At 42.1% G+C, this 25,733-nt stretch overlaps 1 protein-coding gene across 1 annotated transcript; it reads right to left on the reverse strand.

Moving 5' to 3' along the window:
- Positions 1-353: 353 nt before the first annotated feature.
- On the reverse strand, positions 354-22,399 carry Mep1b (meprin A subunit beta). Its single transcript, XM_027400548.2, has 15 exons — positions 22,337-22,399; positions 19,907-19,925; positions 19,298-19,348; positions 18,534-18,574; positions 16,046-16,124; positions 12,920-13,037; positions 11,143-11,321; positions 9,983-10,201; positions 9,211-9,363; positions 7,730-7,945; positions 4,925-5,368; positions 3,231-3,410; positions 2,157-2,322; positions 981-1,185; positions 354-368 (listed from the first exon to the last, which is right to left on the reverse strand). Exons 1-15 carry the CDS (start codon positions 22,397-22,399, stop codon positions 354-356), a joined length of 2,148 nt encoding a protein of 715 aa, XP_027256349.1.
- Positions 22,400-25,733: the final 3,334 nt, after the last annotated feature.

Raw genomic sequence — 25,733 nt, forward strand, 5'->3', positions numbered from 1 at the left:
GCCCGGGGTCATTCCCACAGTGTATTTTCTGTGATGATACTGGGTAATTGCTGTGAGGTCCAATATTTTGTCCCTGATTAGAAGGGACAATAATTTGGAAAGCTGCCTCTGTTTTCCTCCCTTTTAATGTCATTCTTATAAACCTAAAAAGTCCTGAACTGCTGAGAGAAGCAGGGAGGGAGAGAGATCACCAATTTGACTTTTGCCAAAATAATGATTTATTATAATTCAGCTATTTACAGATATTGTCTTTTTTTGGAAAGCTGTAAATGTCATACGGCTCAGGTGAAATATCCTTCCGTGATGAAGAGTCCCTTTCGTCTCACTTGCTGGCTGTCTGATTGAGTTGATGTTCAAAAAGCATGTTGCTGAAAGGAGAAAGAACAATTGATGACATAATTCCAAAATATGAAAGCTGCCACTTCAGTGGATCACAATGCAACAGTCCAGGTTTCAAATGAAGCCCTCATCACAGTCTCCCAGCATCCCTCCTGACTGGCATGCAGTGTCTGCTCTGTCCTCGGGAAGATGTCCTGGCCTTTGTGGCATGAGTTTCTCACTGGAGCCTTTTTTAAGGGAGACACTTTCCCAAACATACTTCCACCCACTTCCCGAACCCAGCCATGCAAAACCCTCAGAACAAAGACGTTGATAAACCATGTCCCCTTTGCTAGGGAGGTGGACACTTACAGGCAAAGTCAGCTGTGAGGTTGAGCTAAGTGGTTCACCCCAGAAAAGCATGAACAACCAGATATAACTCCCAGAGTATAATGAGGCCCCTCAAATAAGCCTCTGCAGACCCAAAATTCAGACTCTCAAATTCACAGTGGTGATAACAGGAGTGCAAAATAGTCTCAAGTCAGTTAACTTAGCTCAAGACACAAAAAGGTTAAAAATGAAGAAGTCTACTAAAATGTCATCTCTTCTTCATGTGGCTGCCTCTCAAAACTTTGAATGACCAAACATTACATTGGACTTACATTTTCTAGACTCAAGGCTGCCGTGTTTGAACTAGTCTTCTTACGATATTTCCTCCGGGTACAGTAGACACTGACAAGAGTGATGATCAACATCACCGCAAACACAGTGACAGTGGAAGCAACAGCAATGACTATGGTGTCTTGGGTGGACCCTCTCTTCTCACACCTTTTTCCCATGTACCACCAGTCTTCCCCTGCAGGACACCTACATGAAGAGAGATGGTGACATTTAACTGTGGACATGTTCATCATTAAAGGACCCGGTCACCTCTAGCATATTTGAACACTGGCTGAAGTTCATAACTATTTGACCCTAGACTACCTGAAGCTGTGAAAATAGCACCAGGTGGCAAGGTAGGGAGACCATGATAACTAATCTGATACCAAGACAGCAGCTCCAGGAGTAGGGAGAAAGCCAAGTGGGTATCTGGTCCACCATTGTGAGCACCACACCTTGGCTAAGGACTCAGCAATTCAGCATAGTCATCTAGAAAATGGGGACCAGCAGAGTCAAGGGACAGGACTGCTGTGAGGATTTAATAAGATATATAATATAATAAGATATATAATTTTGCAATTAGACTGTAGTACACTATTTCTTCACAAATAATTGTTATGGTGGCTAGCCAAAGACCCAGATGGAGTTCAAAAGAGTAATTGTGCTGCATAGTTCTGTATCAGATTGACACAAGCTAGTCATCTGAGAGGAGGGAGCCTCAATTAAGAAAATACCTCCGTAAGATTGGGCTGCACTCAAGCCTGTATCACATTTTCTTTATTGGTGACTGATGCTGGGGGGCCCAGCGCACTGTGGGAGGTGCCATCCTTGGGGTGGTGATCCTAGGTGCTATGAGAAAGTAGGCTGAGCAAGGCAGGGGAAGCAAGCCAGTAAGCGGCACCCTTCCATAGCCTCTGCATCAGCTCCAGGTTCCTGCCATGTTTGAGTTCCTGTCCTGACTTCCTTCAGTCAAATGGACTACGATGTGAAATCATAAGCCAAATATACCCTTAACTTCCCAATCTGCTTTTGGTCACAGTGTTTCATCATAGCAATAGAAACCCTAACAAGACTTGATCAATCTCATCCATGTGAATTATCAGCATCTAACTGCCAGCAGAACAAGAACATATCTAATGAGAGAGTAAGACAGTGGAAGATCCCAAGTGAGCCCTCACTTGCACTCAGCTCTATCATCATGGACAGTGCAGATGCCTCCATTCTGACACTCAACCTCAGAACAGGCATTTTGGACCGTTGAGGTGGGGACAGGATCTGGGACAATGCTGGTCGAGGGGGGGACAGGATCTGGGATGATCCCTGTAGAGTTGAGGTGAGATATGTCTGCAGAGGGAAAGAGAGAGCATGGTGGAAGTCAGATTTTGCATTACTTGCCATTGGAGGCAGATAATACTCAGAGTTCAGGCTTAAGACTAAAGCATGTATCTTGGTGCATGATGGAGCAGCATTCATGGGCAGTCAAATAACAATTGGACAAAGATGAGGAGATGGCTACCGGCTAAGAACTTGACTTCACTCTCCAGAACCTGTGTTTAAAAAAAAAAAAAAAGCCATATGAAGTGGTGCCTGCCTATAATCTCAGCACTGGAGAGCTGGAAAGACAGGCTGGTAACAGGCTCAGAGACCAGCCAGCCAGCCTACTAGGCAAAAGTGAGAGATTATCTCAAAAAACATAGCAGGTGGTGCCTAAGGCAGCCAGAGTTGTCCACTGGTTTACATACACACACACACACACACACACACACACACACACACACTCAAATATACATACACACACTCACACACAAATACACACTCAAATACACATACACACACTCACACACAAAACACACACTTGTATACTCACACACACGGTGGGGGCACTGGGTGACAATCACCATGCTTGACTGGCAGTTGGAGCTCTGAGGGCCACACCCACTAATCTCCTACCCAGGCTTGTGTTTCCTGGGTGATGAAGTAAGATAACAGATTTCCAGCCTCAAGGTTTCTGCTGTTGTCCCACAATAGACTAAATAAATGTTTAACTTTTATTTTATGTTATGTTAGCACTTTTGATGTTTCAAATTAAACTACTTTCATATTTCTAATCATTCATACAAAAAATTGCCATTTGTGTCCAGTTCCTCCCATATCCTATAACATATCTAAAAACAAAACCCAGAAGGACATGGCAGACAACCAATGGCCACAACAAGGAGCAAGCTCACATAAAACTACTATTTTTTCTATACCTTCAACAGTCAGTAGGATGTAAGCATCATCTCCTTTGATGAACTCCCTGCTGGTCAGCCTCTTGTGGGTTATGAAGGCACTGGTTCCATAGCCTCTGCCTCTTCTAAACTGAGTTCCATTAGGGAAAAGAGCCACATTTCCCACCTTGGAAGGCCTGTCCCAAAAATAACTTCCATCATCTGAAAAAGCAATTTATATTGATGGTCTGTGTTTAGCATCATTGTAGCTTTCAGTGGTAGGAAAACTCAGACAGTGAGACGCAATTAGGATGAAGCTGAAGAGGATTAATTGATGCTATTGATCTATGATGTATTCCTAGGCAAGTCGCTGGAGCTTGCTCACTCACACAGTCCTAAAGGAAATGAGATTGCTTGCCAGTGAGGCCCAAACTCCGGAGCAGTGGTTCTCAACCCTCCTAATGTAATACAGTTCTTCTTGTTAATCATAAAATCATTTTCATTGCTACTTCATAACTGTAATTTTCTGCTATTTGAATCATAATGTAAATATCTGTGTTTTCTGATGGTCTTAGGTGACCCCTGTGAAAGGGTCATTCGACCCCCCACACAAGGGTTGAGAGCCACAGATTGAGAACTATTGCTCTAGACAATGAATGGGGTGCTGCCAGGTAGGGATATCACCCCTATGAACACTGCCTTTTACAAAAACCCTTCTGTCTGGTGAGGTCAAGCCTCAACAGCCTTCTGAGTTGCAATTGGCCCTTTTAACTGAGCTAAGGCAGTAAGTTGCTGAGAGTTTTCAATACGAGCAAAGAACAATTTCTCTCATAAACTGAACTTAGTGATATTTCGATGTTACCCCAAGGAACATGGTGGAAAAGGATGAAGTATCTGAATGTTTAAACCCTCCAGTTTCTGTGATAGTTTTTTTCTCCATCAGATTCAGTCTCTATTTTTCCTATGTCACTTTGGTCCATCCTTGCCATTTATAAAATTCCTTTGGTGATATTCAGCTTCCCATAATTCTATTTTTCCCTCTAGTCAGTTTCCAGGGACAAAAGGCTATTGAAGCTCCCTGGGTGATGGCTCTTTTTGAGACTTGGAATGCTGTTTCCATGGGTAAACCCTCTAAGATTCATTAATAAGATGTCACATCCACTTCCATGCTGTTGCCACCAGTATCCCAGCATCTCCACTCTGACTGGAAGCCCTCATCTCAAAAGCTGATTGTTTCCCATAATGTCAGTAGTGTGACAGGGCAGCATGGGCAAAAGAAACTCAACATCAGAGGGGCTCTCCCTCTCCACAGGCTTCTGTATTGATCTCTTCTAATTCTTTTAACACATCTGTGGCATTATTGTTCCCTGCCTTGGTTTAACAGCCAAGGACAGTGGGGCTTGAAGAAGGTTTTTATACAGGATCACATAGCTAGTGAGAAGCAAATATTATATTTGAACCCAAGCATGCCAGCCTCCAAAGCCAACACTCTTTAGCCAATACCTAGAATTCGAAGTTGATTAATTCCCAGTGTCCCGGTCCTTGCTGACATGTCTAACAGCCTTCTGCTCAGGAACTGTGTCTTCCACAATTGAATCCTTTCCCTGAAGCTGACTATCTTCACTTCAAGGCTGAACATGCCCTAAGTAACCAACTGTGCAATCTCTCACTCCCAAATTACCATCCTCCTTGAAAAGTAATCCTGTCCCTAGCCATAAAGAAAACAAGCTACAAACCGTTGGTCATCGTTGGGTCTGTAGTTATACTCAGCTGGTTTGACATACGCTGTCTGATGTCAGGATTTTGATCCAAGAGTGTCATTGTAGCTTGTTGCCAGGGACACGGCCACTGTAATTGATCGTCATTGGCACCAGAGATCAGGTGGAAATAAATCCCTACATTAGGCAAGGAATTCAATTTCAAGTAAATCTGATAAGCATAGCCTTTGGGAGAATAATATGGAGGACTGTGTATTTCTGCATTCTGGCTGACAAGAAGCTGTGTGAAATTCTGTATATGCCAGATATGATGTGGACATCTGGTTTCTGACAGATTGATGTCATCGATAGACAGACCACCCGATGATGAACCAGGGCTTCTCAGTCCTTCAAATGCCACTCGGAATTTTTCAGTCACTTGCAGTGTTACGTAGTAAAGTTGCCATCTCCCAGTGGGTATTTCTGTAGAAAGAGTCACTGTTTCAAGGGTGATGAAGACTAGGAATGCTGTGCTGACATGGTCAGCATTAGAGTTCTGTCCTTCAAAGACAACAATAGTCCCTGATCCTTCTGGATGTGGGGTCTTTTCAGTTATTTATCCCAGGGCATTGCTGAAGTTGGACTGTTCGCAGGGATGTTTAATGTTTACATACCTGCTTCTCAGATAGCTCACCCTTTCTCAGAGATGGGTAAGCACCCAATCTCTTAGTGCTATGTTCTGCTTATGAGTTACCTGGCATTCTGTATTGGTTAACAGCAGAGCAATACTATCACCTTCCATTTGTTAGCACTCACAATAAGACTTCTTTATATATGTATAACATAACTGGAATACTTGAAGTTCAGTGGAATTTTAGCAGTATTAACCAGGAATCTACAAACCCAGGAAACCACATCGTGTCCACTCCCAGGAACTCAGTGTTCAAAGTACTTACCTGACAGTGGTACCCTCTCTCCTACAACCCACTTCCTTCCTGTCATTCACATCCAGCTCACTGCATATGGGAGACTTTTCAGCTCATTTAAGCTGGAAATGAGGGGAGAGTCTCTCTTTTAGTCTATGGTGTCTTTGGTAAGAGCTAAGCCGGGAAGGGAAAGTCAAACCACCATATACCCCCTACTCCAGTGAGAAACGGCATTGAAAATTCCTCTGGAGCCCCCATGACAACAAGGCAGAAAACAGTCAAACAGTCAGTTAACACTGACCAGAAATTTGACTATATCAGCACTTCATGGGAATTGAAATTGCCTGGGAATAAATGATAAATATTCAGATTATACAACATGCTACTGTCCGTGGGTAGGTTACACACTGAACAAAAACTTTCCATCTGCATTTGCAGATCTGACCTCATTATGGTCCTTCCTACCCATGAAACCCAGATGGACTCATAAGCGGGTTCCTGAGAATCTTGTGTTACTTACTGTCTATAATAGACTCACAGGTTGTTCATGGGGCAGATCTCCATCCCAAACATGGACAATGGCATATACATACTTTAATATTTGCATTAATATACGTATTGATGCATAATACATACTAACAAAGGTAAGATACAATTTAATATCTATCTTAGAGAATTATATGGAATATATATATACATACATATATATATATATATAATGCATGCAGATTTTTTCTGAGATTAAAAACCTCACTATGCATGGGTGCTCACAAACTCAAGCAGCACTTGTATTTCAGAGGCTGTCATGAATGAGGGGTGTGGTGACATATAGGGCAGTGTGTACTCAGTTCATAGTGTGTTTGTTTTTGTCCATTAAATTAAGGGGTCAGTGTGTACAACAAGAAAGAGTAGTCTGTTTGCTGATGCTAGTTAATCATGAGTGTCAACTTGGTGGGGTTTAGAACCACTATGGAGACCAGACCCTGTGCACATCTGTGAGAGATTTTCTAAATGAGGTCAATTAAAATAGAAAGATCATCCTAAACATGCATTTTCTTTTTTGGTGCAGTCCAGGACTCTAGCCATTGCTTGGGCTAGAGTCCTGGACTGCACCAAAAAAGAAAATGAGCCAACCACTTTTACTCTGGTCTCTATGCTTCCTGGCTACAGATGCCATGTGAGCAGCTACCTCACACTCTTGCTCCCATGCCTTCCCTGCCATGATGGACTGTGCCCTCAAACTGGTCCAAAATGAATCCCTCCTTAACTTGCTTTTGTCAGGTATTTTGTCCTAACACTGAGGAAAGTAACTAGTACAATGGCCCACATCCCTTCCTTTCCCATCTGCCTCAATATGTGGTCAGTTGGCTACCTCTCTAATACCTGCTGACGTGCAATGTGGAACCCCCCTCCCCACACACACACAAAAAAAGCTCTCTCAGTCGCATTTACTTCAAACCGTAGCAGACGCCTTCACAGGGATTTAAGCTGGAAGTTAGGTAGAGTTCCCTTTCCACTTGAATAGCACTTTGGTAAGATCAGGCCATAGTGAGATAAAATGAATGTCCCAACGGTGTTTATGTAGGGACAAGCCCACTCCTCCCTGATGCCGGTCCTTCCTTCATCTATCCCCTAGTTTAGTTTCTTTATGCATTAACCCTCCCTGTGCTGCCCATAGTTTACAGTGTACTTTTATTACTGAATACAAACTGAAATCCACAGTTCCAGAGACCAGCTATGTTTTCTAAGTAAGTATCACATAATAAAAGACCCTCATTTTAACTTCCTAATTGAATAAGACAGATCAAGTTCTATTTGGAAGTCATGTGTCATCGGCCCCTGCTCTACTGCCGGTTGCCACATTAATTGAAGAGAATGCCTCACCTGCATTCAAACTGTAAGAATTTAGATACCATACCTTTTATTTCTCTCTGAAGGGTTAAAACACCATCTGGATTGCCTGCGGTGTACACCCGGGTATAGATGTTCACTTGGTCACTTTCATTTCCACTGTTGTACAGATAAAATTCCAAACACTGGAATCCTCTCTTGGGGTACAGCATTCTGCTCTCCAGCATTGCTGTGTCCCCCTCATTTACAGAGCTGGTGTTGAAATACATGAAGAAGCCGGAATCTGTTCAGGGCACAGAAGCAGAACCAAGAGACAGCAGAGCTCTGATCATATGGCTGCTTTCTTTAGTGTTTGCTTAGTTCCCACCATACACAAATGCTATAGTCTAGTTGTGGCCCCCAAAGTTCATGCATTGGAAATAACTTCTAAATTTATATGTTAAGACCCTTGGAGGTGATTAGGAAAACATGAAGTCATGAGTGTGAAGCCCTCATCTAAGTATTTGTGGCCTTTTTAGAAGAGATGAGACAGTAGAAAGTTCTATGTGACCATGTGGTGATTCTTGCCCTGTGATGAAGAGAATGTCACTCTGCAGATGACAAGCAGACCAGGTACCCCGCTCTTAAACTTCCAAGTGTCAGTAATATTAAAAAACAAAGTGCCAAGTTATAGCAACAGAAAAAAAAAGCCAAGCATGATATTGCACTGGGCATTAAGACACAGTTCTATAACCAGGGAGTTCATAAATGAGACATACTTAGGCACCCTTTCTCTTACTACAGTTTCCAAAATTAGGAAGAACTTGGAAATGCCTAGGCGGGAACTTCCTGTCTTCATTGTAGGTATTTTGGTACCAGGAACACACAATTATATCCAGCTACGATTCCAGAATAAAGTAACTAACAGCCCAGAGATGCTCACTAGTTTCCTACATTCTGTGAAGTGCTAGGAAAGACAAATGGCCCCTCAAATCTAAGTCCTTCTGAGAGGTTCATTCTATCCTGCTCTGCAAACATACTGATGGAGTTCTCACAGAACCAAGCTGTGATCTGTAGAAGAAAAAACATTGAGTGAAGAAAAACAAGGAAATGGCACTCCTTTATTGTGTGTAAGTCTCATTCCTTTGAAAAACTGAATGGGCTATCATTAATAATTCTGATAAAGGAGATGGAGAGGTTGCTCAGTGATTAACACACCTAATGTTCTTGCAAAGGATCAGAGTTCATTCCCAGAACCCATGTCAGGCAGCTCACAATTGCTTGTAACTCCAAAGGATCTAAGGCCTCTGAGAACATGTCTACTCACATGTGCATGCCCCCACCCAAGGGCATCCATATACACGTGTACATACCCCCACCCCTACATATACATAATTTGGAATAATAAAACTAGATTATTTTTAAACCAATAATAATTATGAGAGAGAGAGAGAGAGAGAGAGAGAGAGAGAGAGAGAGAGAGAGAGAGAGAGAGAGAGAGAGAGAGAAAAACACTGGTCTTTCAGACCAAACAAGAGGGCTGGAGCCACTGATCATAAAACTTGTTACCTTTGCACTGGCCCATATTGGAGTGATCATTCTCTGGACCCCCCAGAACCTGTGAAACCCGTTGCCAGTCAGCAGAATCCCCTGGACTTTGGATCATGCCACAGATATTTTCCAACTCAAAATCGCAGGAGTCCATAAAACTAAAGGAAGAAGCTACGAAAGCAGAGATGAAAAAGACATGAGCACTCATACAACAGGATGGCATAAGGGAGAAACCTGTGATCACAGAGCTCTGGGGAGCATCGCTGGAAAGGCAACATCTGTCTGGCTGTGTCACTGGCTGATGGGAAGACACTTACTTCTCTGTCTGCAGAAGCCCAATATAAACTTAGCGTTGTGCGTGCGAATTCACAGTCTACACCAACTCCTTTTTTCTCATATATTTGTGGAAACCTGAGTCAATATTCCTCCTGTTAGTTAAACCTTAATGCCACAGCAAAGGTTATTTTGTCTCACAGTTCAACTGCACATTTCATTATACCCTAAGAGATGTTTGAATATAGAAATGGTCTACATTGCAATTAGTAAAGCCTTCAAAAATCTGTACGGGGCACATTTCTGCAAGAACTCGGATTGCTTTACTAAATCTCAAGGCAAACTTTGTAAGAAGAAAAGTGCTCCAAGTGGCTAGTAGATTGGGACCTGGGTGCTACTCTGCTCTTTTTTTTTTAAATCAAACTTCCATAATCTCAGAAACCCCAAAGGTGTCCAGAGCATCCCTTTTCCTGCAAGGCAAAGGGAAATACAGGTCATCAAGGTACCCATCACATACAACAGTTGTACAGCCGGTTCAGCTTCATCAGGTCATAGTCACTGAAGTCCATTCTTTGGCCAATCACATCTTCAAAGTCGGAGATCCTTGTGACGATGGTGGGCTCTGTTCCATTTTGAAAAGCTGTCTTACTGTAGTGCATGACCGAGGTGTAGTCATAGGGAACATTCAGGGAATCTGAACTACTGTCATCGTAGATGTTGAAATTGTGTTCCCTGCCTAGATAAATTTTAAAACTTTAATTATTTTATCTTCACAAAATTAAGTTGTTCTTACTAAACACTGTTAAATGAAAAATACAAAGTGTAATAGAGCAAACTTTGTATGAGTTCTCTACTGAATGTCACGTGTTCCAGATACGTGTTCCAGTCTTTGAACCTGCTGGTGCCATTCATAACTATGATAACAACAATCAAACTAGCACATCGGCACTTCCAGTACTGCCACAAGTCTAAGGTTCCACCAACTGCTAAAGGAAAGTTCTACAAAGCAATGTGGAAACATTCAGAGTCACCGACCAACAATGGTAAAGGTTTCACAAACTCAGAAAATCAGGTAAAAAGCGGGACTTTAGGGAGTTCGCTAAAATGGGACCCTGCGTTGATAACATGAACAAGAGTCATTGGAAAAGGACATAGTTGAGGACCCAAAGGTTACTGGGATTCTTGTACATGCATTTAAATCACATTGACTATATTTTATGGTAGTGTATTCTGTATTTTAAAATTACAAATAAGATTGTGTCTTATTAACAATGTCTTATCACAAAAAAAGCTGCATAAGGTGACAGGTATGCTGATCGAGTTTATTTTAAATGAGGTGATAAATGTGCTAGTTTATTAATGTGCACATAGAAAAATATCACCTTGTTGCCCATAAATATGTATCATTACAATTGTAAATTTAAAATGTTATTTTTTGAGCCATCATGAGCCCCAACGACAATCATTTTAAAACATTAAATTGAGTGTATTTAGAGAAGACACCAGGCTGCTTAGTACCCTGCTACTGGACAACTGATAGCAACTTGATATCAGATGAATTTGTAGACACAAACAAGTATATCTGGTCTCAAAGTACAGACACCCATTACCAGGCTGGTACTGATGCAAGGCTCCTCCATAATTTGACCTGTAATTAAGGATGTAAGAGAAACATACCTGACAGAATCCTGTCCCAAACTATAGTGACATAGTCATCCCGGTCAGAACGTGACTGCTCATGCCAGAATCCCAGGGCATGGAGGAATTCATGTTGAACTGTCGCTATTCTATCACAGTTTGCCCCAATGGACAGCTCTTGCTTCCCAACATGCCTGTTTCCCACTGAAGACCAGCACCTGATGGAGAGTTTGCAGACCAGGAACAGGACATTTGCATGAGGAATGTCAAGGTCATAAGACAGAGACCTTGCTGCTTAGCCCACTTGTTTAACTGCATATGTCCTTCTGTTGTGCCTGGACACGAAACTGCTCTCAGCATAAAAACCATGCAGGACAGAGAATTTTTAGAGAACTTACCTTGGCACCATAAAATGCACAGTGACAAGTCACCCATGCTCATCCCTGGGAATCACAACCTTTTTTAAATAGTCATTGATATGCCCATCACCAGGAGTTGTTTTGTTTTGTGATTTCATTGTTTATCTCTGTGTGTCTGTCTGGGTACAAGCATGTGTTTGGATATCCCAGAAGTCAGAAGAGGGATCTGAACCCCTGGAATTGGAATCACAGGTGGTTGTGAGTCATCCAACTTGGATGCTGGGAACAGTATGGTTCCTCTACAAGACCAGCTTGTGCCTTAACAGTTGAGTTATCTCTCAATTACCAAACAAGAGTTTTATAGGGACAGCAATCACTCAGAATCACTGTGTTAAGGTCAATGACACTGCCACCTTTCGAGTAATAAGACTTACTGAGTTAAAAATGAATTCACACACAATCTACAATACATTTTACTTGAAGGGAGAATAAAGAGTATTCAGTTGTAAACAAGATGAAATTCACAAGGCTATAGCATAAATGACATCCATTCATGCTTACTATATGTTGACATTGGTAGTCTGGTTGTGTATGAAATATGTGTAAGAAAACAATTTTTTCTTTTTTTGGTTTTTTGAGACAGGGTTTCTCTGTGTAGCTTTGGAATCTGTCCTGGCACTCACTCTGTAGATCAGGCTGGCTGGCCTCCAACTCACAGAGATCTGCTGGCCTCTGCCTCCTGAGTGCTGGAATTAAAGGCATGCAGCACCATTGCAAGCATGAAAACATTTTCTATTTTCTTATTTATTTTAGTGTATTTGCATTTGTGTATACATGTTTATGTAGGTGTGCACACATGTGGAGGCCAGAAAAGTGTCTTCCTCAGTTGCCCTCTGCCTTACCTTTTGAGACAGAGTCTCTTAACAAAGCCTGAAGCTTAGCAATTTGGTTAGGCAAGCTGTTCAGTAACATCCAAGAATCTTCCCCTACCTCCCTGAGTGAAAATCGGTCTCACCAATTTTTTTCTCAAATGGTGCTGGGGATGTGAACTCAGGTGGTCTTCGTATTTATACAGCAAGAATCTCAGCGACTGAGCCATCTTTCCAGCACCAAGTTGGCTGCCCCTTCCTTCCTTCCTCCTTCCCTCCCTCTCTCCCTCCCTTCCTTCCTTCCTTTTTTCTTTCTCCCCTTCCTCCTCCCTCTCCTCCTTCCTTCTCCTTTTCTTTATTCCTTCCCACTCTCTCCTTTTCATAGTACAGTGGACCTAACCAGGGACTTGCACATACCAGACAGACCCTCTACTACTGTGAAAACATTATTTTATGGCCAGAGAAACCAGGTCTAAAGGTCATGATCTGCACAAATAGCAAAGGACAGAGCATGGACCATTGCTGTGGTGTGATGCCCTGGGGAACAATAGTCTCCTCTGAACCTTATCAGATAACCCTTGAACTTACCCACTGCCCTTGAACACTGATATATAGTTAGCTTCTCCAGACCACGGCTTGAAGTCAATGCATGTTTTAAGACGGTAGCGTTCGAACGCGTTGAGGATAACTCCCTTAGCATTCAGCTCTGACAGAAGACAAAAGTGTGCATTGAGATCTCTGTTTCAAGCCTAACACATCCTTAGTTAGGCAAGACACTGTGGCCACCACATGACTGCCTTAGAGTGGGATGGATTGGGACCTGTTTGTAAAGTCTTGAGAGGAGACTTTTCATCCTTCTGAGGAGAAGCAGACTATGAGTAAAAGTATCACAAATGGTAGAGACCTCTGCCGAGTTAAGCTATCTGTTTACCATGTGCCTTTACTACCACAGGCCTTACTACCACAGGGTCGTTTGTAGAAATCTTGGCCTGGCTCATGCGAGTCATCCTTGTCACCTTAAGGATGAGGGAAGTGGCTGAAAATGCCAGGATCTCAGCCAACAGTGGTACAGTTCCTGGGACCTACATGTGGAGAGGTCCTCTGACTGCACCTTCACACCATGGCACATGTGCAAACACACAATAAATTATTAATGTAGTTTAAAGACACAACCTGAAAATGCAATCCATTAAATGAAAGAAACAGAAAAATTTAGAACACCATAATTACAATTATATAAAAATCTGATAATCTGAATTGGAGAATATAGGCTGAATTCTTAGCCTATCATGTTCTCAAAACAGTTGTTCCTCAAACCTGAGCTGCATCCTTGGCCATCTCCTCACTCAATACCTTCTTCTTGATGACTCACTAAGAGCCAGTTGTCTATGGAGAGCCATGATGTGTGTGACGTGGAGGGCTGCATGCATGCCAGACAAGCGCTCTACCAAATGAGGCACATCCCCAGCCCAAGATATGCTTGATTCTTAAGGAGACATTATTTTTCATATTTCCCCCAAAGGATATTTTTCAAACTGATGCTTGTCAGAGGCACTGCTTCACCAGTCCACAGAGAAATGAGCTCTTCCCAAATGAGCCAGGCTGGCTTGTATTCTCTGTCTCTGTCTCTGTGTGTGTGTGTGTCTGTGTCTCTGTGTCTTTCTCTGTCTCTGTCTCTCTGTCTTTGTCTCTCCCTCCCTCTCTCTGTCTCTCTCCCCTTCTCTCTGTCTTTGTCTTTCTCTGTCTCTCTCTCCCTCTTCCTCCCTCTCTCTCATAGCTTGGTCAGGCCCAGGGCTCAGGGTCATGCTGCCTTTCTTTCCAGAGGACTGCTGGGATAAGACATGTGCACCACTATACCTAGCTCATAACTAAATTTCTTTTTTTTTTTTTTTTTTTGGTTTTTCGACACAGGGTTTCTCTGTGGCTTTGGAGGCTGTTCTGGACCTGGAGGATGGTCTCGAACTCACAGAGGTCTGCCTGCCTCTGCCTCCCAAGTGTTGGGATTAAAGGTGTGTACTACCAACAAACACCCAGTCTAAATTTGTTCTACATGAGGAGCTTTTCTTAGTTTTTTATTAGGTTATTTTGACTACTCCCACCCTTTTCCTTTGTGTGTGTGCACGTGTGTGTGCATGTGGCATGTGTGTGTGCATGTGGCATGTGTGTGTGTGCATGTGGCATGTGTGTGTGCATGTGGCACATGTGTGTGCATATGGCATGTGTGTGTGCATGTGACACATGTGTGTGCATATGGCATGTGTGTGTGCATGTGACACATGTGTGTGCATGTGGCATGTGTGTGTGCTGTGTGTCGCATGTGGCATATGTGTGCATGAGGGTGCACTTTCACTGGTACACATGCACATATGTGCACAACATGTGGAATCTGGGGATGATATCAGGTCTCGTCCTCCCTGGCTCTTCTACCTTACTCATTAAGGGAAGGTCTCTCGAACACTCCGAGTTTTCCGATATGGCTAGTCTCCATAGCCAGCTTGCTCTGGGGATCCTTATCACCAAGGAGGATGGAATTACAGCTGCCTCCCACACCAGACAGCATTTATGTGGGTCCTAAAGATCTGAATTTCATCCTAATGCTCGCAGTCTCCACAACTCTCTTCTGAATTCTTAATGATTTAATACTAAACTAGGAATTTTATTTGTTTCCTGAAAAAATAAAAGATAGAGGACTCTTGTTAGCATCTGGACCTGGCAAAATAAAATCTTGGCAAAGCAATGCCATTTTCTATAAATCGGTTTGATTGGTTATTTTGTGGGATTTGTTCCTATTTACACCCTGTGCTGGGGCTAGGGTTGTGGAGATGTTTCAGTAGTTAAGTTATTATATTGCTCTTCTGGAGGACTGGAATTCAGTTCCTAGAACCCACATGCAATGACTCCAAACAGCTCCAGGGCACTCTATGTCTCATGTGGCCTCTGCAGGCATTGCACACATGTAGTACTCACTCATCAGACATGCACACATACACAAAGCTAAAAATAATAAAAATGAATCCTTTTTTGTTTAATCACAGACTGTTTACAGTCTGTAAATGATCAGAGGTGCTCCATGTCCTAGCATGCCCAAGGCCCTGGATTCCATCATCAGCTCTGCAAGAAATAAATAAGTAACTAAACATGAAGAAATGCTACTTTAAAATAAAGACTATTGGAGCTGGAGAGATGACCAGCCCCAATAGTCTGCTGGTCTCCCAGAGGACCCAACCTGAGCTCCCAGCACCATGTCAGGTGGCTCACAACTGACTGTAACTCCAACTCCAGAGGATCCAGCACTCTTCTCTGTCTACCACAGGCACTGCTCTCACAGACACATGGGGGTGGGGATAATGAGAGGGAAGGGGAAGTGAAGGAGAAAGAGACTATGGATTAAAAATAAGCAATAAAGTCTAGAACAAACCTTATTAGAACCAAGAGTGTCTCCCTAACGTTTATGCCCTGAGAATTCCACACCAAGCAAGCTCTCCATCAAGGTTGACGGAATTGACCTTATATTGGTCAAAACCCAACATATATTCAGGCTGAATTATATAAGATCTTTAATTCTTCATTTTGCTTTTTTTAAGTAAACATACATAGCCACACAGAGGAACAACAACAAAAATCCTTAACACGGCACAAGGCCATTCTGGTACACGTTAATCTATCATCTCAGGAACACACAGTAGCTGTGGACACTCCAAAGTGTGTACTAACCCAAGCTATCTTCTAGAACATATGGAATGGTATGTGGCCATCTATAGTTGTCTCCAATGATGGAATTCTTCCCTTGTGTCTGTCAAAAATAAATGTGAAAAGGACCAGTTAAGTGAACTCGTCAAAACCAATCAATAGTCAATCTGGAAATAAGTGAAGTTTACAGTTATTCTTGCTAGCTCAAACCAATGTGGCATGGGTCTGAATTTTGACCATAAATTAATAAAGTTTACAGAAATAAATAATTAATTTCTATAGTTAACATGAAGTAAAAGAAGAAATGATACTAAAAAAAAAAGATTTCTGGAAACAACACTATAAATACTGGTAGATGTCTAAGTATTAAAAACACGAAAAGCAGGTGCTTTATCCCCAAGGCCATCTCTCAGCCCACAGTCACCTCTCGACAGGATGACTTTGCTATGGGAAATGGGCTTCTGGGTAGAAAGATTCTGGAGAAAGAAATGCAATATTTGAAGGACGAATTAGAAACATACAAAGAACCAAGTGACAGGGCTTGAATTATGATGCTGGGGAGAAGTGTATGACTCAGGACTGCTGGAGAGAGGATGGCAGGTACATTAATGGGTTGGCAAAGGGTGGGGACAGGTTAGGAGCAAAGGTGACACCTGACATTTTTATGCATTTCCTTGAGATGAAATAAGTGAAGCAACAATGAACAGCTGGAGAGGACGGCTCTAGGGGAGGGCTCTGGTGGGGAGGGCTAGTGGGAAGAGTCAGAGGATGCCTCAGATTTGCAGTGTCTTGTAGACACTTACATGCAGTGTACAAATGGAGCCTGTGGTTTGGGGACAAGGCAGGACTAGAGGCACCCACTGGCAGTCCTTGGTACAGAGGAGGTGTCTCACCCTGGCTCAGGTGAGACGGGGAGGCAGAGAGAAAGAAGGCTCCGGGACCAGGAGAAGCCTTCGATGGTAACTCCTCCCCCTCTTCCCTTTCTTCTCTCCTTCCTACCCTTGTATCCCTCTCCCTACCTCTCCCCATCCTCTTCATCCCTTCCTTCAATTACTCCTTTTCTCTTTCCTCCCCCTTCTCCCTCTCTCCTCCTTCCTTCATCCGTCTGGGTCCCGAACCTCTCCCTCTCTTTTCTTCTTCTCTTCCTTCCTTTTTCTCTCCCTTTCCCTACACTTTCTCTGCCTTCCCCCCCTTCTCCTCTTCCCCTCTCCTTGTCCTATTCTGCCTTTCCCCTCCCCTTGTCTTTGTGCTATTAGGATAAGACCCAACAAGACCCTCATTATTACACTGCATTCCCAGCTTCTCTTTGAGTTTTCATCTTGAGATTGGGGCTTCCTCTGTAGCCCAGGCAGGCTTTGAACCTGTAGCTCTCTTGCTTCAGCCACATAGCAGACCACAAGTCCTATCTCACAGCTCTGCTTCTTCAAGGAGGGTTTGAGAGGTGAGCCTCTGACGTGTAGAGTGTAAGGAAGTAAGTGTGGTAGGGAAATTGTGGAATTGTGGAATTCTGTAGATCAAAAAGTTCTACTGGATAATGTCCTTTTCCAAGGGCATTATCCAATTCATCTTAAATTATGAGTGATCTTGTTAATTTCTCTGTTTTTTAAGTTTACATAAACTTCTCAACATAAGAATCACAAACATCTTATTGAGTATCTCTGTTTGTCTCTAACACCTACAAAAAGATGGTAAGTTCTTAAATTTTTAAAAATATGGTAAACAAAAAAGAAACCATATCTTGATTTTCTTTTAAAAAGTGCCTAGGATACTTCACTTCACTTTTGTTTGTCTGTTTTTTTGCTTTTTTTTTTTTTTGAGACAGGGTCTCACTGAGGAGCCCTGGCTGTCCTGGAACTTACCATGTAGACCATGCTGGCCCTGACATCAGAGATCCACTTGCCTCTGCCTGCTGAGTGCTGGGATCAAAGGTGTGTAACAAGACACCATGTCCAGTAAGACAGTGACATTTTATACCTCCTTAATCCACATATACACCTACACATATGTTCATCTGTATGTCATGACAGCTAGGTCAGGATCTGCACTCTAAAAACTGGTTTGGGAGAACACCTCCTTGACATTACTATTTATAGCTGATGTGGGGGTGGGGCAAAATAATAATAACATTATTATGATGATGATAAAAAATTGGTGAGCTTTACAAATTCAGTTTTATTTTACTTCAACTAGATTAAACCAGTGAAGCTGCCCCCAACACACACACTTTGGGCTGGGTGGTGGGACAGTGAGGCTGTTTTTAAATGAACATTTTCCTTATTGCTGCAATCATAGAATCAGTTAGAGCACCACACATATGTTAAGTGATGGTGGACTTTACCACACAGAAACCTGAGCGATGCAAGATGAAGATGCAGATACATGAGTCCTTCAGGACAGCATGCTCACTGAATGAGTTCAGAGACAGTGTCTCAACAAGAAGCCTTTGCCCATTCATCCTCAGCTACTCACCACTGAACTTGTGATTCATCACGCAAGCCTCATTGCAACTCACCTCTAGTCTGATGTCTCCCTCAAAAAGGTCCAGTCCCAAAGCTAAAAGAAGAATTAAATGCCTGTTATTACATTGGGTTCCCATGCCACATAATGGAGGATGCTTTGAAAATTCCAAAGGAAGAGGGGCTCACGAGGTCCCACCCCCAAAGATCTATGGGCAGTTTAATGATTGCTTAGGGTGGGGGAGACATTTTCTTCAGTGGATTAGCCACTGTTAAGTTGCCCGTGCTCTTGACCCCCCACCCAGGCTTTGTAAGCAACCCTAACAACACTCATCTATTCACAGGAGGCAAAACCAAACATGAGAGTAGAGATGGGACTAGTTGAGAAGAGGTAGAGATGGATGGGAGTCTAGGGAAATTGGAGGGGGGTAAAGAGGGCAGTGGGACAATATGACCCATTACATTATGACCAAATACATTACATACATGCGGGAAATGCCATAATGAAAGTCATCATCATATATAAGTAAAACATGATAATAAAACAAATTAAGAAGTGTCCTGCAAGATAGCTCAGGTAGTAAAAGTCGCCTGCCACCAAGCCCTGACAACCCAAGTTTGGCCTCTTCTGACCTCCACAATCACTCTCTCTCTCTCTCTCTCTCTCTCTCTCTCTCTCTCTCTCCCTCTCTCTCTCCTGCTCCCTCTCCCTCTCCTTCTCCCTCTCCCTCTTTTTCTCCCCCCCCCTCACACACACACATACAAATACTAAAATTATCTAAATATGGTAATAAAAAAGAATGAAGAAAAATCCACAAACCTTCATTGATATCAAATATGTCTCGTTCAATTCCCTCATCTATATCTTTGACTGAAATAACAAAAAAAAACCAACATTGACCATTATGTTCATGAGAGGAAAAATAATCTCATTAATCAAACAATCAGAAGGAAACAAGTTGTTGCCTCAGATTCTAATTTAATTTGCATAGATTAATTGATTGGGACTCTAATCAATTGAGAGCCTCCTGTGAGCCAGACTAAGGACTAGACAGAGGACTTCTGATGTGCACTCTGTCCTCTCCACACCTTGAGTGTCAGTTGACTTTGGGAATAAGACATTGGTCACTCAGTATGTCAGTAAATATAGCTTGGAAGGTGGGACTAGGTGACTAAATAGGAAATGAATGTCTAAAATTGTTCAACCCAGAAAGCCACCATATTAGCCTTTCTTGTATTTCTATTTTTCAGATGGGCAGATGGGTTCTGGAATGTTCCCTGGTGAACAAAGCAGCCAGTGTTTGATCAAAGTTCATTGCGCTGGTTGCCTTCCACTCACCATCAGTATACCCTCAGTGCTTCTATCCTTTTGATTTACCACATAAATTCTTTGGCCTGAAATCTAGAGTAAAACTCAAAATAGACTCACCCAACATTTCTGGAGCTGGCTGTAAAACAAAAACACACACAAAAGATATTATTATGATGCCCATAGTATAAATAGCATTTTTGTTGCAATTTTGGATTCCTTTGATAATCATTTTTAAGGTTTTTTTCTTTGTTTATTTACTTATTTATATGGTGTCCATGTGTAGTGGACAGAGAACTTGTGGTCAGTCTCTCTGTGTCCTGTGTGAGTTCCTAGGACTGACCTGAGGTCATCAAGCCTGGTAGCCAGTGCTGAGTCGCCTGCTGAGCCATCTCACTGGCCCCAATTTTGTGTTTATTTTTGAACACAAGGTCTCTCCCTTGTTTAAGCTGGAACTCACATTGTAGACTAAGTCTAACCTTGAACTTGCTACAATCCTCCTGCCTCAGCATGAATCATAGTGGTTCTAATTCACAACCAGGCAGTTCTTTTTATTAATGATATATCATTTTCTTCCATGTGTTCCAGACAAGGAAGCTGGAGCTTACATGACATCTTGACCATACAGATTATTCTTATTTCATATAGAACCTTCCTGTTCAATGAGTTTAAAGGTAGAGACCAAAAATAATCTACTTCAAAGCTTGAAAAGAAGGCAGTGCACGAGACTCCAGCCCTCGTATGAGCTCTCACTTTATACACAAGCTCCTATAAGACTCGTGGAGCAATGCTTGGAAAAGCTAAAATTTTATTTCCAATTAATAACATAAACTTTCCCCAATACCTCATTATAACCATGTTTACTTTATGTCTCTCCCAGAACTCTACATTCAAATTGCAATACCAAATATCCAAGCAAATGACCAATGAGTAGATTTTGTGATTTTTTAAAAATATATACATTTCTCTTTTCCTTTTATGTTTTTTGTTTGCTTGCTTGCTTTCTTGCTTTTGAGACAAGGTCTCTCTGTGTAGCTCTGGCTGTCCTGTACACCAGGCTGCCCTTGAACTCAGATCCACCTACCTCTGCCTCCCAAGTGCTGGTATTAAAGGCATGTGCCACTACCACCTGGTTAAACTACATATATATTTCAAGTGGGTAGTAAAAAAAAAAAACTGAGTTACATACCCAATGCCTAAATCAAAACGTGAAATCAACATCATAAATTTATTTTGGGGTGGGTTATGCACAGGTACATGTGTGTTTGAGGATATGCTTAAAGAGGTCAGAAATCAACCATAAGTGTCATTCTTCAGGAGTCATCTACCTACTTTTTGACAGAGTCTCTCACTGGAACCCATTGCTCACCAATTAGGCTACGAGGGCTGAGCAACGAGCCTCAAGAAGCCCTGTGTTTCTGTCCTCCCCAGCACTGGCATTACAGGCACAGGCGATCATACCTGGCTTCTTACATGTATTCTAGGAGTGAAACTCAAGTCCTCTTGCCTGCAGTGGCAAGAGCTTTACTGAAGGCTGTCTCCCCCAGGCCTTCTGAGAAATTCCTTAATCACTTATTCCTTAATCTTAATCTAGAAAGAAATCAGCAGGACTGGTAGACAGTCTGTGTGGGTTATACGTGGGTTCTCTAAGTCAATTTAGTTCACCGTCCTGGGTCTCGAATGATCTGTGTGACATGGTCACCACCTGAATTGATGAATATCATGAGTTTATATGAGGCCATGGAAAAAACGTGTTGTAAAAATGAAATCTGTGTCACACTGGTGTAAAGTAGAATTTCATTCAACGACAAGCTAAGAGCTGAAATAAAGAATACTCTGAAATGTTTGACAAGACATGGGGATGAACTGGTCAGGTGGCTCTTGTTACGGCAAGCACCCTAGTTTCTTCACACAGTAATCACACAGCACACATTCACAGATGATCCCGGCATGCATGGAAGAAGAGATTTACGAGCTACTCTAAGCCACAGTTGAACATGGTGAAGCAGCACCTCACATCTTAATTCAGTAGTTCTTATCTGTTCACCATCAGCTCAATATAATGTATTTTAAGTTCCAATTAAAGGTTTCCTTGGCCATTAGACATTTTGTATAAGACCTTGAATTAGCTTGGGGTACAAACTACCCATCACTGCTGGAAGAATAGTTTAGATTGACAAAGATGCAGGAGAGAAACCCCATATTGTTTAAGCTTTGTAAGTGCGGACATTGCATCTGACAGTTGTCAGTCTTGACCCCTGTCAAGTTACTCTAGTAGCAATCAATATGTCACTCAGCAACAAAAATGGCTTTCAAAGCTCACATTCTCTGTCTTTTGAAAAGAAAACCTGTCACACAACAGAGAAACTGAAAGGAAAATATAATTTTCAGTCACAATCTTCTGACCTCTCTGGCAGAGTGACTTCTGCCCAATATCTTGCTGACTCCTGTCCACCAGAAAGAAATGCTCATTTAAGATGAACATTTAGAAATACATAAAACAAAACATGATTGATATCAGTGGGCCCCCAATTTTCCTAATTTTCTTACCAAGCCAGAAACCAGGAGGAATGTGGCAAAAACCAGGAACCAAGGCCGATGCCAGGCATCCATTCTGTGGCTTTCAGCTGAAAGTTGCAAGCTACGACAGTCATGGCAGAGCTGACTTTTAAAAGCTAAACATCATAACTTCCGGCCTTTGATCCTAGTGTTAATGATCCATCTCTCAAGCCATCTTGCTACTATAGTAACTTCCAATCAAGGAGGTAAAGTCCAGGGCCACTAACACGCCTCTTTTTTCTCTCTCTTTACTGTGCCAACATTGAATTGCCAAAACCTGTCACTGGGATATATTCGCTAATGTATAAATACTGCATTGCTGAACACCACTTGAGCAAAAAGAAACATATATGTGTACACATACACACACACACACACACACACACACACACTAGGTTGGAGGTGTGAGTCAGTTGGTAGCATGCTTGTCTGGCATGCATGAGACATAGGGTCAATCCCCACCCCCACATAAACCAGGCATGGTAGTGTATACTTGTAACCTCAAGACTCAGTAGGTAAAGGCAGGAAGATCTGAAGTTCAAGACCAGCCTGGAATATATGAAAATAAATAACTACATATACCAAATGAATATCTTTGTTGCAATAATGAACATTTATCAAGTTCCTTCCATCCAGAGAGCCTATGTTGATATAGCCAGTTCTCTCTACTGACTCTTACCAGTTACTGATTTAATAAAACTTTATTGACAGTCTGCAACTAGATCTATTGATTTACACAGAAATGGACATATTTGGCATTCAGATATGAAATAGCAAAATAGTGAAGTGTCTTACTCCTGAAGGTTCTCAAAGACAAACTCAGATGGGAGTTGAACTAAAAGGACAGTTTTATGCTATGCTCAACGGTCTTCTAATACAATGTTTCTAACCCTTCTCTCCAGTCTATCTAATATTTTCTTTTGTTCCTGGAATAACTTCTACTCTTTGGAGACAACATTTGGAGTCCCCAGGGTTTCATCTGATTAATACAGAATAATTTTTAAGCATTTTTTTCTTTTTTTAATTTCCCTTTTCTAATTTAGTCTTTTTGTCCATTCCGCATTGATTGAAAGGCTACAAAATGATATGTGGCCTAGACAAAGGACTCAGGATGATGCTTCTGTTGTGCGTGTGTGTGTGTGTGTGTGTGTGTGTGTGTGTGTGTGTGTGTGTGATGCACATGTTCATGTGAGTGTATGAGTGAAGCCAGAGGTTGACATCAAGTATTGATGCTTTTCATCTTATTTTTGTGAGACAGGGTCTCTCACTGAACCCAGAGCTCATCAATTCAGCTAGCTTGGTTAGTCAGTGATCTCTAAGAACCTGCCTATCCTGTTCCCTCAGTGCTGTGGTTACAGATGTGTACCACCATACCTGGCAGGTACTGTGCATTCGGATTCAAACCCCCGTGTTTTCACAATGAGCACTTTACTGACTGAGCCATTTCCCCAGTCCAGGAGGATCCTTTTTGAATATGAGCAGACCATCCCTACTCTCTAAGATTAAGACAAGGCTTAAATGGAAGACTTTAAAAACAGTAGATGTAGGCTGAGAACCATGTGCATTCCTATAATCCCAGCCCTCAGGATGCTCAGACAGGAGGATAATGAGTTCAAAGCCCACCTGAGCTACATATGTAGTGACAATAAATCATAAGCTGGGGTGACTCAGCAACACAGTACTTGCCCACCATACACAAACCCTAGATTCAGTCCTAGTACCATAAAACAAAACCAAAAGGTAGGTATGAAGATAGATGGAGCTTGGTGGTGGGGTGCTTGCCTAGAATGCACAAGAGTTTGATCGTAAGTGTGCGCGCCCACACACACACACACACACACACACACACACACACACACACACACACACACACGTGACTCAATCTCTCACTGTCTTCCTGAGATGCTAACGATGGTTTATTAAGGCCTGAATTAAATAACCTGTTTCCTGGTTAAAGACACAAGGAGTCACAATACAGAAGGAAGCAGGAATGAAGGGAATAACTCCTGTGAGGCCAGAAGCTGTACCCACCCTGAAGGGTCACATACATGGAAATAAGGATGTTTCCATAGCAAGACTACATAGGATGATAACTGGAGGAACAATTTTCCAAGAATAGATGATATCAGAGATCATATGTGGCCTTGCCAACACCTCTGACTTGAAGCTTGAACACAAAATTATCTCTTTGGGGTAGGACATGTGCTTCAGCAGCAGAGCCCTTGCCTAGCATTTACGAGGCCCTGAGTTTGATCCCCAACTCTACATACACAAACATAGTTTACCCTGCCTTGGCTACACTGACATTTCTATCACCTCCGTGGACTAATAATGACTCTTCAAGGAAAAATAAAGTGGGGAGGCTGGAGAGATGCCTTGGCAGTTAAGAGGACTGGTTCCTCCTCAAAGAGCCCAGGTGTCTCACGTGTGGAATCACAATTGTCTGTAATTCCAGTTCCAGGCCTGTGATGCCCTCTCCTGGCCTCTGCAGGCACCAGGTACACACATGTGGTGCATGGCCATCTATGCAGGCAAACAGTCATATACATAGAAATCAATTATTTTTTTGTTTTTTGTTTTTTTATTTCAATGGGTTGTTTATTAAAATTTTTAGAATATTTTAGTGCATACAAGATTACAAAACATTTATTTGCAAAAACATTTCAGAAATATTTTTTCCATTTTTATTTGAATTAGAAATGAGATTTGTTTTACATGTCAATCCCAGTTCCCTCTCCCTCCCCCGCCACCCCCAACTAAAACCCTACCTTTCCCATACCCTTTCTGCTTCCCAGGGAGGGTGAGGCCTTCCATAGGAGGTCTTCAGAAATATTTTAACAAAAACTATAAAAAAAACAAAAAATTCCATAGCTAATTCTAATTTTGTAATAAATGATAATGAAGCAATAAGTTGCCATGTGTTTTCTTGAAATTAACCTAAATATACAAAAGCAAAGACTAAATAATCCCCTACTATTATAAGTCTCAAATTTAGCTTCAAAACTCATCATGCAGCAGGATGTTTTCTGTTAGTGCCTCAACTATTTTTTTAAGGAAAGAAAGATAAAGTGAGAACCTTTAGAGTATGACCAAAGTATGAACATCTGGCTTTCCAAGCTGCCATGTGGGCCTGAAACACTTAACTGCACTCTATGCATCAGGACAGACAGCTGTCATTTGGAAATAGGAGAAGAGCAGCAGGAAGAGCAGGAAGCAGCCATCCCTGGGACAGGGGAGTCTGTTTTCCACTCTAATCACAGGGTTTGACCCAGTTCCGAGGAGGTGTCTCGTAGAAAGTCAACAAGGCACTGCTGGATCCAACTGCAAAAGCTGTATTCTACCTGCACTAGATGGATGGTTTCTGTATTCTCTTCCATCCTGGGGTTTC

Source organism: Cricetulus griseus, chromosome 2 (genome assembly GCF_003668045.3).
Source record: "Cricetulus griseus strain 17A/GY chromosome 2, alternate assembly CriGri-PICRH-1.0, whole genome shotgun sequence".
NCBI lineage: Eukaryota > Metazoa > Chordata > Mammalia > Rodentia > Cricetidae > Cricetulus > Cricetulus griseus.

Bases quoted from the DNA above. Each gene is read 5' to 3' on its own strand.
- Mep1b (XM_027400548.2), bottom strand. From the start codon at position 22,399: ATGGATGCCTGGCATCGGCCTTGGTTCCTGGTTTTTGCCACATTCCTC. The intron at 18,575-19,297 runs GTTTGTGGATTT...TTCTTCTTTTAG, and splicing joins CATATTTGATATCAATGAAG to CTTTGGGACTGGACCTTTTT. The intron at 13,038-16,045 runs GTTAGTACACAC...GTCTTCTGTCAG, and splicing joins TGTTCTAGAAGATAGCTTGG to AGCTGAATGCTAAGGGAGTT.